At 33.3% G+C, this 12,662-nt stretch overlaps 2 protein-coding genes and 1 long non-coding RNA gene across 3 annotated transcripts; 2 read left to right on the plus strand and 1 right to left on the minus strand.

Annotated features, from left to right (window-relative positions):
* The first annotated feature begins 1,000 nt into the window (after positions 1-1,000).
* On the plus strand, positions 1,001-3,043 carry LOC110995510. Its single transcript, XM_022262709.2, has 4 exons — positions 1,001-1,118; positions 1,455-1,515; positions 1,774-1,891; positions 2,858-3,043. The coding sequence occupies exons 1-4, from the start codon at positions 1,109-1,111 to the stop codon at positions 3,041-3,043; spliced, it is 375 nt and encodes a 124-aa protein (XP_022118401.2). The 5' UTR covers positions 1,001-1,108.
* A 1,415-nt stretch (positions 3,044-4,458) lies between these two features.
* LOC110995503 lies at positions 4,459-9,222 on the plus strand. Its single transcript, XM_022262697.2, has 7 exons — positions 4,459-4,578; positions 5,890-5,990; positions 6,680-6,857; positions 7,388-7,518; positions 7,619-7,682; positions 8,430-8,547; positions 8,969-9,222. Exons 2-7 carry the CDS (start codon positions 5,891-5,893, stop codon positions 9,170-9,172), a joined length of 795 nt encoding a protein of 264 aa, XP_022118389.1. The 5' UTR covers positions 4,459-4,578; position 5,890; the 3' UTR covers positions 9,173-9,222.
* Positions 9,223-11,344: 2,122 nt separating this feature from the next.
* On the minus strand, positions 11,345-12,558 carry LOC110995509. Its single transcript, XR_002600258.2, has 2 exons — positions 12,358-12,558; positions 11,345-12,118 (listed from the first exon to the last, which is right to left on the minus strand). It is a non-coding gene; the product is annotated as an uncharacterized LOC110995509 (long non-coding RNA).
* Positions 12,559-12,662: the final 104 nt, after the last annotated feature.

Consider the following 12,662-nt stretch of genomic DNA (forward strand, 5'->3'; position numbering starts at 1 on the left):
ATCTTTGGCCCATGTGATGTGCATAGACAAAACATTGATACCTACTTACAATGTGCCAATCTTTTTAAATTATCTTTTATTATTTTTTTGATTATTGCTATGTAGGTTAAAAAAATTAAATACTGTATATTTACTGATTTATATCCTGTTTCGATTTTCAAGTTTACTCTGTGGCCTTACAAATGTCGATTCCGATATTAATGTTGCAGAGTAAATATTTATTATCTCTCTCTCTTCACATATATGTAGATAAATATAAGGCATTTGAATCTTGATCCAATTAATTTTAGGTACAGCAGATGTCGAAAAGTTTTTGAGTCCTAATGCAGTTATGCGCCAACTCTTTGAAATATTCAGAAATGCTATCAAAAATGGAAGCAAAGAAAACAACGTGCCCATTTTGGACCCTTTCGTTATTTTACAAACTGAATTTAATATATATCACACGAATATGAGGTAAAATGGTTTAATGAATATAATATAATATTAAAAATGTAAAACTTTCGTATTTTTTTTTATATGAATGACACAATTTTGTACAGATTATATATATAGAAATAGATAATAATCAATTGACACTACAACTCTATATGAATCGTAGCTTCAAGGGACTTAGACAAGATGCCTTAACAGTAGTGTGTGTAGAAAGCCGAAAACTAAATTTGTATTAAAATTTGTCGACACAAACTATGATACAAATTATGTTTTCAACTTTCTACATACACTACTCTTAAGACATCTTAACTAAGCACCCAGATTGCACCTATATTTATTATATATTGTTATTTGTGGACACTCAACACTCAGCTCAATAATCTCTTTAAAATTCATTGGCACAGACTACCACCTCATCGTGTTGATGTTACAGTCAAAAATGCAAAATCAAGGCGGAACGAAAAATGGCGCGAAAATATTATCTTTCATTTGACACTTTGCACTTGCAACCAAAAACTATAAACCTATCTATTGTCTTTCAGGTTGTTATTGTTGTGGTGCCAATTTAACTAATAGTGTTTGCAGTGGATTGGGAGATTTTCAGCTTAAAGACGTATTTTTTTTAAAGGAAGAACTCGAAATAGATTTAACATTACTTTTCCCAAAACTAGTTATGGATTCAGGTATATTGATAAATATATTTGTGTTTATCTTATAATCGCGATACAATTTAACCCAAGAATCACTGAGGATTATAAGATGTCCATTTTAATATTTAATCTAAATTTGAATTTGAATTATGGCGCCATTAATACATGTACAAAATGGCGGTTTGAGTTAATAGACAATTAAATATTTGCATTATGTTTATAGAAATAAAAATGTCTTTTCTACACTACACGATTTTATTGCTATATAAAATAATAAATAACTAAAACACTAACGTTATCGTTTCTTATGGACTTGAGATAAATTTATCGTAAATGAAAAAAACACTAAAATTTATGTTTATATTTCAGATACCTATCAAATGAAGGGATATAGTTTTGGCTTGCCTATTTTTGGTGAGGGTAGACTCAGGTTGGTACTTAAATAATAATTTATTTTATTCCTCTCCAAATAGGTACGTCACAAGCACTTGATTTAAAACAAATGACATTTAAATTTTAAAATATCTTAGCAACAAAATACTGGTCAAGAACGGTCTTAAATTAACGTATCAATTATTAGGTTGATAATCTGTGGAAGTTATCATGCCGATTTTTAATTTTAAAAAAAAACTATAAAGTTTTGATGTAAATTTTTCTTGGAGTCTTTTGAAAATTCATTTGTTTTTAGGTTTGAGGTACAAGGCTTGGAAATAAAGAGTAAAATTTATTTAACACTATCTGAAAATCGAATAGCGACGTTGATTGAGAATTTTGAAAATCCACAGTTCAGCGTTCGAAAAATACTTGTAAGTGTTTTCCTGTAACGATTCATTTATGTATTATTTTTATTATAATTGTTAAAAATATAAGTTGTCTATATTTATCCTGTATAGTCTATGGTAAATTTCTCGCCTTTCTATGACTGTTGTAACATCTCTCTCGGCTCTTTGACATAAAAAAGACGGTTGTAAAAAAGATGAAAATCCACTATTGTAACAATAATAACCTATAAAAAATTAATTCAATTAACGTAAAAACGTGCATATGAACGTAGTTGCCATATCGCGGGGTCGTTGTTAATTAAACTACAACCTCATTAGTCAATCAAGTGACAAAAGCCACTTTGATAAATGTAATTTTGTCTTTTATAGACAATCGTCAGATGAGCAACTGTCAACTGGGCCTGATATATGTCAAAAAAGGCGACAAAGGACTGAGTGTGCGATGTAAATCTTGTTATAAAATTTCAAGTAAATATCTTATTATCAGAAACTAGCCCTGAATGTATAAGATAGAAATCTCAAAGTCAAACACTGATTGTATTGTAATCAAAGAAAAAATCTTTTGATAAGTAATAATCATGAAATAACAATTCGTAAATAAAAAAATAAAGATAATGTGGCATACCTATAAAAAATATTCTGATAGGACGCCGCAGCAGACTCAGAAATATGTCTGCCAATCTTCGTTTAGTTTACATCCCTTAAAATAAGTTTTAGTTGTGCTAGTATTTGTTTTAAAAATTTTAATTTAGATTTCTTTTTTAGTTTTCCAGTATTTGCATAGCCCCTTTTTAGGTTAAAGCCCCCTTCTTTTTCCCTTTGCCTTGAGCAAAAGTCATCCATTCTTCCCCCGCTTCTTCTATAATATCATCTGTCCATCTTCTGTCGTGCTATACATCTCTTTCCAGTTCGTCAGTCCATTTTGTTATTTCTAACGTCGAATAATTATTATTTCCGAAATAAAAAATTTCTTTTCTTTTTTCTTTCCAGTCGAACACGGAATTTGATGGCACCATTGACTGTATAATTAACAACATCGTAAAGGACGTCCTAGCAACATATATAACTAGATTTAACAAATATATTCTATACACATATTCTGAAACTATTAAAAATTATATAAATGTGTTTTTGGATAGATTTGACACTTGGAGAATTGTATCTTCTTTACTATGATATAAAAATTAAAACAATTGTTTTTTTTTAATCGTATTTTTATGGCTAAAACATACTAACACTATCATCAAATTTAAGAGCCGGGCTCTTGTCTGAGGTTTAATCGCCACTTAGTGCGGTTCTCCATCAGTGTACTCCTGATACGTCACGACCTCAGCTTCTTCCTTAATCTGATCTATGTAAGCCAATCTTGGTCTTCCTCGTCCTCTCCTGCCTTCTATCTTCCCCTCCAAGATGGTCCTATAGAAGTTGTCGTGTCGCATCAGGGTGTCATCGCAATCATCTTCCCTCTCCGGTTTTCAATGATACTCAGCAGAAAACTAACACTACTGATTTCTGAATCCCTTGAACTTAGGAGAAAAGAGCGTAAAAATTCTTAAAAGGCGTGGTATTGAGATTTTTTCGGCCAGTCTCCTTGCCCGTTTTACCTGTTCTATGTAACGGACGTGACGTCGCCAATCACATCCTGCCAAGCCAAGCCAAGCCATGTTCACCACCCCTCCAACAAACCGCCATGCCTGCCAACCGCATATGCCAGCCACTTGTATGGGATGAATCTATTTAAGCCAAAGCCAGCCATAATAAAACTTACTCTTTTGAAGACGCAGCTAATAAAAAACAAGTGTGCTGTCAGTCTGCCATTTTATTTTCTCTGTCAATTATAATAAATTAAAATACAATTATCAATAAAAGAATAGGTCAATAAAAGAATAGGCCAATTACATCTATATAAAAAAGTGCGTGCGTACAAAGTACACATGTCAGATTTTATATGATGACATGATAAATTTATTATTACTAAGATAAAAGCCCCAATACCATCTTGTACCAGTACATGATCACTCCATGTATTTCTATATCTAAATTCATACTGTATACGTGCTAATGATAATATTAATAAAAAAATCATAAGACGTTTAAATGCGACAGAATTTCCATCTAAAGTTCTAATATCTAACTACTAAACGAATACATCAACCACTAGCATGTATTTTTTCTCGATCTCCCTTTCTCACTCTCTCTCAATCGATCTCAATCGCTCTCTCCGTTTTCTTTGAAAGAAACGCTGCACATATTCGTGACATTTCATCCGTAAAAAAATACCCTAATGCGCCGACAGAAATTTCACTTCAAAAATATATGTTAATATTTTTAAGTGACCTGACAAATTAATACTTCCACCTCGATCACCTCGACGTTCCACAACTGAGGGATTTTTAAACACCTTCCGCTGCCACCATCATGTGGAACCAGCCATTGAAGCCTTCCTAACCAATTCAATTTCGATTATCTGTTGATGTCCATGTGCCTTGGTAGACCTTATCACCAGGTGACCCACCTGCAATGTTGGGAATTTAAAAAAAACTTTCCATATGATATATCTATGAATTAGAATAGTTTTTATAATGATAACATTGATAAAATAAATAATTAACTACATTGATCACATATATCTCTGATTTGTGAACGCGATATTTTCTTTTGATTTAATCATTAATTTATGTGCGACAAACACTTATTGGAAACGAACGAAGGTATGCTTTTTTTATATTATTAATCAATTAATTACCTATTAATTAGAGATTTACACTTTAATATATATATTTTCAACTTTTTATACCTTTTTAATCCTATTTAATAAAATTTAATTGTTGGTTAACTGAGGAATTGTTCGTGTTTTCTTATTCACTTCTTCTTCGTCTCTACTTCAGGGACTTCAGGAATAAAGCGTGCCTATTCCTACAATTGAGAGGAGTGTTGGCCTAGTGGCTTCAGCGTGCGACTCTCATACCTGAGGTCGTAGGTTTGATTCCCGGCTGTGCACCAATGGACTTTCTATGTGCGCATTTAACATTTGCTCGAACGGTGAAGAAAAACATCATGATGAAACCGACATGTCTTAGACCCAAAAAGTCGAAGACAGTGTCAGGGACTGGAGGCTGATCACCTACTTGCCTATTTAAAAATGATCATGGAACAGAATCAGAAATCTGAGGCCAAGACCTAAAGAGGTAGCGCCACTGATTTTTTTTTATTCCTACAATTGCATCGCACTTGCTCCTGGCAATACCATGTCCATTAGATCCTGGCCATTTTCCTCTTGTTACATAAACAAAATCAATATTATTAAAACCCATAAAATATATACTCTAATATAAAATAATCAAATCCTCTTAGATCTGGGACTCTGATTACAGCATCTCTTCTGTGTTTTTGTTTTTTCTTAAAGGCCGGTGATATTTTCAATGCCGTGGACTTAATAGTTTCCTCACGATGTTTTCCATTACATGCGAGTCACAAATGCAGAGAGGTAGTCCATTGGTGGACAGAGGGATCTAGGACCTTCAGTGATGAAGTCGCGTTAAATCCACTCGTTCGATAATACAAAGACTGGTCCATGTAATTTCATTTAATATATTTCGGCCTATAACACCACAAAACACCACAAAACAAAACTCCTTGGTTTTCCTTTACCGTGTACATCAAACGCACGACCTATACATCTACAAGTAATAGGCTGCTACAACAATACAATTTGGCAATACAGTCAAAAATCCTTTATGATATCCAAGGCTCATAATTGGTCGTAAAAACCGATAGTCGTAGTAGCCGACCAAGTTATTATTAAGCACCTAATACGTATAATTCAGCCGGTTTGATTTTGGTCAATATAACCGGTAGGTATGTTCTAAACGATATCGCCGTAAAACCTATATTTACAATAGAATCTGCAGACCCAATTATTTTGGTATTAACATAATTTGGAAATAATTGACGCGCCGCTTGTTATTTGGATTCAAATTTAAAAATGTAATCGTTTTTCAATATACAAAATGTGTTTTTAGCATGAAAATCGTATTAGTTTTGCTGCTGGCGGCGGCTGTGTCGGCTGCGACGGCTACACCAAATGTTTTTGAAGACCAGCAATATGCTCTAGAGTACTATGGTAAGTTATTTTTTATAGAACAGGGGGCAAACGGGCAGGAGGCTCACCTGATGTTAAGTGATACCGCCCATGGACACTCTCAATGCCAGAGGGCTCGCGAGTGCGTTTCCTTTTAAGAATTGGTACGCTCTTTTCTTGAAGGACCCTACGTCGAATTGGTTCGGAAATACTTCAGTGGGCAGCTGGTTCCCCAAAGTGGTGGTGTTGCGTAAAATAAAGATGGTTTTAGTTGTACGGTTCCTAGGTCATCGAAGTGCTAAATAATAGAGGCTTTTATTTTTACTCTATATTAACCACTTGCGTACCACAATATACCATCAGAAGACATGGGGAGAAATTGGCTGTGCCAAAAATAATTTTAGAACTGTTCCGGAAAAACACCTTTTTTATGGCAATTAAAGTTTACAATAAATTACCGAAAGAATTAAAAGATCTTCCGACTAGAGTCTTTAAAAATCGACTTAGTGCATTACTTTTGGAAAAAATGCACTATTCAATAAATTATTATTTGCGTGAGACATTGTAATTGATACAAATTTAATAAAGTAACTAATAATGTAAAATGTAAATTAAGGTAAATTTGCGCGCCAATGTATGTGGCAGAATATGCGAACGACTTGCGATTGTACCACCTTAACATTTTGTACCATTCAATAAATAAAATTATTATCATTTTGATTTGTTTACAGAAACCCTAGTGCAGGCAACTCCAGAGGGCCGAAATTTCCTAATTAACACTTTGATACGCCAACTCCTCGAATTTCTGCGAAACCTTATCTCCAACGGAAACGACCTTTTTGGAATCCCCCCATTGGACCCTCTGAAGATAGATAATCTTCATTTGGAAATACCAGCTGGTCTGATAAAGTAAGTTCTGTTTCGATAATTTGGGTTTGGAATACTGAAATACGGAATATCTTTCACGGCTGCAATCACTGCGATGCCGTTACACCCTGAACAAAGTTATTCTGCTAACTTCTCAACTTTAGTCACCGGTGTCTTCCTGCCAGGCAATCAGGGAGCGTAGCATTGGATAGGCCAGGAATCCTCTCTTTAGGTTAAATTACATTTGCGATTACTGCCTTTTTCATGGGCTCATTTGCCCGCTATTCTAAAAAAAATGATAATGAGACTTGAAATTGAGACTGTTAACTGTTTAGAAGAAGTTAAGAGGAAAAATAAGAATATTGGTCGTTTAAAAAGGTGTTAATAAAGGCTATAGGCAAAACTATATCAATACAAGCAATATGCTTACCTTAATTTAATAACTCTTTCTTCCTTTTTTTCGTTTTTTATTTCAAAATTGACTTTTCAGAAACAACAACCATATATTTAATTTCATTTTTCTCCAGTTTTGTGTTATTGTGATGTGAATAAAGTGTTATTATTATTATCAGCTTAAAACTGAACCTGACAGATGTACTGGTAACTGGCATTGGAGCTTTCAAAGCTCACAGGACCCATTTAGATACATCAGACATTTCTTTCGACATTGAAATATCGGTTCCAGAACTTAAGATATCGGCAGGTAAGACAGTCAAAGCTATCAACAGTATTATATTATATAATTCTTTCTCTATGAATTTTTAATATATAAATACAATGTTTTTTTTTTATTTAATTTTCAGGTAGCTACAAATTGGATGGTGACATCCTTACAGCTATTCCTATATATGGGGACGGTGGTGCTGAGTAAGTGACTATAATCTTAATAAAATATTCTTCATTTATTACATTGTAAGTAAATTAATTTTAATTCAATGTACACTTCTCTCTGATAACGCACTTCCTAACTTTTTTGCATGGCTGGCATACAAATCGTGCAGGCCAAGAAAGGGGGTAAAAAATGCACACTTCTGTCATTCTGACAACTACGAAGTCCTACGAATAACAAATATCCTACGAGTCATAGATATGTAGAGGGCGTATTTTAAGCATACTCTATTGTCTTTACTATTTAACATACCAGCTGCTCAACACTTCACCTGCGCACCTCGCTAAACTTAATATTATAGATAACAAAGTTTGCTCTTTCTGTAATAACGAGATCGCAGATATGAACCATATCTTTGCTAAATACCAAAACCAAATATTCATTTTTAATAGACTACTAATGGCAAGTGAAATAATGGAAGTTAGTGATCTCTCCCGCCGCCAGCTGTGTGATTTGCTGAAGAATAAAAAGAGTTATAGTGCATTATATAAATATGTTAAAAATACCGTGGGAAAGATTTAAGAAAACAAGTGGAACGTTATAATAACATGTGAATTAGTGACCAAAAATAAGACTTGGCATAATGGTCTCGTTACCAGGCCATAAAATTATTTTTAAAAAAAACCAGCTGCTCCTGCTGACTTCTAATAAACTATATTAACCTACTAAAGGAGTCATTAAAATACATTTAAAAAATGTAATAAGTGTTTGTTAATTTTTTTTAGATTCATCGTCACCGATTTCCGTTTTAAGGCGAAGTTGTTCCTAAAACAATCTGAAGATAAAAAATCCGCCATTTTGGATAGAATTGAAAACTTAAGTTTCGAAATACCTAAGTTCAAGGTAAGGAGACTCTTACAATCTGGAGGAACGCCAGTGCATCCTCCGATTCGAGCAAAAAAGCGGCCAGTCACGACCCCATATCACTTCTTTACTGATTAAACTAGAGCCTGAATTCATATACTAAGCAGGGATTCTAGAAACTATTTCAAATTTCATTCAATTAGGCACTGTTTAGTTAGGAGGAAACGCTGTTGAGTAAACAGCTAAGTAAGCTGCGTAGTTACTGTATTTTGTGATATACCTATATTGGCTTAGTCTGTAGACCATAATGTCTTGTCTATTGTATTTTTATTCTACATTTTTTCAAATTACAAATAATTATTTATTAATTACAATTTAACAAATTAAATTGTTTTAATGAAAATAACGTGAACAAGCGAATCAACCGTCCATTTTCCATTTAAATATTATTTGTTCACAGTCAAACATAACCGGCGCCATTGGAGGAGGTGACATAGACAAAATTGTGGACGCAGTCTTAGAAGAAGTAATTATAGGTTATGTTAACCGATTCCGTGGTGCTATATCCAAAGTCGCGAACATGGCTGTGATAGCTATACTTAATCCGATTCTGGAACAGCTGGACACTTGGCGTTGGATTGCCATGATTCTACCAAGAGCTTGAATCTGTTATAATAAAAATATATTTTGAATAATAAATGCATCATCCTGTTATTTGTTTTTGTTTTGTTTACTTTAGATGGCGCCTTTTATCAAGCTCTATCAAGCAAATTATATTAGGCGTTGCAGCGAGTTATAGAAATAGTAATATACTTAAACCAATTAGCTGACAACACTCCCTAACAAACAACCCTAATGCGGCATCAGCCAATTTGGGGGTTTCCCTTCAAATTTAGACAAAAAAGGTTTTGGGGGTTTTAAGTGTTACTATAAAACATATACAGCATGCATATATAAATATACCTATATCTGCTGCGTTGGTATTATTTACGGCAATCAAATAGCCATCTCACTGGAATAGAACTTATAGGTTATATTAACCGATTCCGTGGTGCTATATCCACGCTATTACAGCTAAATGCTAATTATTGTTATAATTAGCTGTGACAAGCGACATAACATTGAAGACGCAACATGAATTAATAAAAATATGAAATTTCAATTTTAAAAAAAATGATGCTGATGATGGTAATTTTATTTTATTGTGTAATTGTCTTATCTTGTTTATGTTTTTAATTGTATTTTTTTTTAATTCCTTTTTTTTAGCAAAACTTATGTTTACATAATATATTGTCGTACATATTATATAGAAGATTTAATAAAATTATCAGTAGATTTCGTAATATGTATGATGTTGTAGACTTTATAAATAAAATAAGATGCTTCAATAAAACAAAGAATACAGGCATACCATTTATTTCACTCACAATACATTAAATTTCACTGATTTTCACCAAACCTCACGACACATCCCTGATATATCGATCTGTGATCCAGGTGGACAACCGTCGCTAACCACCGGCGATTCTTCCAGATCAACACTCTTTATAACAACATCGTATTCTTGTATCGGCTCAGGAAATAATATCTCATCTTGGAAAACTGTGCAGTTTGCCAGTGTAAATAAGATGACAAAAATCAAAATAAAACGCAACATTGTGTGTAACTGACAGTGTCGTCTCGACTGCCGTTTAAGTTTATTATCGAGTTAGACACATCCGTTCTACCCACGTAATGCCACGTATCTTTCATATTACAATTTTAAATAGCCAAAAAATCACTGTAATATGCTGGATTCTGACTAATTCGTTGTTGAAATTTAGGTCAGACATCCATTCCTTACATTTTTTTTATAGAACAGGGGGCAAACGGGGAGCAGGCTCACCTGATGTTAAGTGATAATGCATGGACACTCCATACCAGAGGGCTCGCGAGTGCGTTGCCGGCCTTTTTTTACATTATCCTTTCGCTCGTGAAGGAACACATCCTGAGAAACCTGGCTTGACTTTTACCCTAAAATTGAACGGCATATGTCAAGCAGCAAAGTCTGTCAGCCTAAAAAATGACTACAAAACTTACTGTATCTGAGGCCCTGATCTAAGAGGCCACATAGAATAAAAAATCGATGACGTCATATTTTTCTGCCCCATTCCTTATGTGTTAAGGCATAATTCAATACAATATTTATTTATTTAGAGTTGATATAGACATAAATACTTTAGTTAAAGATGTAAGGAAAATCTCGTTGGTAGGGAGCAGGGGAGTTCAGAATCAGTTTATGTATAAGACTGTAAAACTATATGTTTATTTATTAACACTTCGTTGCATTACAGAAAAGGAAAAAAATATATTAAACATTATTTAATGAAAAGCAACTGGCGGCCTTATCGCTTTCGAGCGATTTCTTCCAGACAACCACTGAGAGTAAAGGAAAAAAAAACATGGATTTAATTATATAAGGTAGGCAAGAAGTGCAAAAATACATATTACAAATACAACATATTATATGTATATTACAGTATGTAATTTCTGACTCATATAGGTAGATGAAATTTTATAAAATCGCCTGCAATTTATCACACAGGACAAAAGAAGAAAACTTTGAACAACATAAAAACATTTATTTCACAAAATTTGGCTTATTGGTACAAATAGTATCACATTTTTTTAAATATATTCTGTAAAAAAATTTTTTAGTTAATAAACTGTAATTTAAAAACTTGGTTTTTATCAAAATATTGTTTTGGCTAAACATTGTTAAATGCAATTACAACTATTTTTTTTAATTACATTAGTCTGATAGTTAACCACAGTGCAAGGCTTATAGATAAACACAAAAATTCCATTCTCTATCATTTTAAAGGATACAATACAGAGTTCAGACATAGCACTAAGTAGCAACCGCTCTCATATTCAAAACATATATTACTGAATCCGTACATTAAGTGTAAAGTAGTACTATAAACTATGTTAATCTTTTAACAACTTAAGAAATATGAATATATGTAACACAAATTAGGAAATCTTAATCCCAACTAACTATATTCACCCATCCAAAATCCAATGGATTCTAACAGAAGACATAACACATATATTTCTCACTTAAACATATGGTTGATATTTTTCAGAATTATCGTTTGTCCACACATAAATAAATTTAGCCCCACAATTAATACTTTGTCTCAAATAACCTATTATATTTACCTAGATAAGAACAAAACATTAATGTAAAGGAGTCCCCTAATGTTTCATAACCCATTTAAACTAGTATTATTTGCCCTAAATGTGTTATGATATTTTAAATTGAATATTACAAAACTGATGCATGATTGAGTGGAATAGAAATTGTAAATAAAAATGTCAGTGTTATGTGTTTGGGGGTTGCCTTACTCTTGGTTGAGGTGGAGTGTGCCTTTCGCGTGGTTGGGGTGGTTGATGCCGTTCTCGAGGCTGGGGTGGCGGGTGCCGTTCTCTAGGCTGGGGTGGAGGCAAGGCATTAGCATTTTTGGGTTCTGGTGGGGCCTGGCGAGGCCTAAGCTCAGGAGGGGCTTGACGTGACCTGGGCTCAGGAGGGGGTTGATGAACCCTAGGGGCAGGAGGATCTGCCATTCTGAAATAAGTAGACACTTGACATAAAAAAAAATTATTTGATATGTTAATTAATATTTATCTAAAATAAATACAAAAATTACATACTAGTTTGAACACTGAACGAGAAATCTAATCTATTAAAAGAATCTCCTTAAGAAGCTCTCTCCGAAGCTAATTAAGACATAACTATACCATTGCAAACATTATATTAATCATATTAATTTTTTAACTAAATCCTTTAATACGGAGTTTACCTACGAGAAGACTAGTTTTCAGTACGGTGGTGAGTAGAGCCAAAGTATTCTTATCTATTCTAAACCCGAAGTTCGGAGTTACAAATGTGGATTACTAGAACAACATTTTAAGAAAACCTTTGTTAAGTTTGTTTTCGTCACAAAATTATATTTTTCGAAAATACATATGTCATACGATTGACATCTAACGAAATATCAAATAATACGAAACATACTAATGTCACACATTAGACAATTTTCAGACTAATTACTATTATCAATTGTCTTAAGAGAATGCCCATAGAACTTAGAAGGCATCAAATTACTGTA

Source organism: Pieris rapae, chromosome 23 (assembly GCF_905147795.1).
Source record: "Pieris rapae chromosome 23, ilPieRapa1.1, whole genome shotgun sequence".
NCBI lineage: Eukaryota > Metazoa > Arthropoda > Insecta > Lepidoptera > Pieridae > Pieris > Pieris rapae.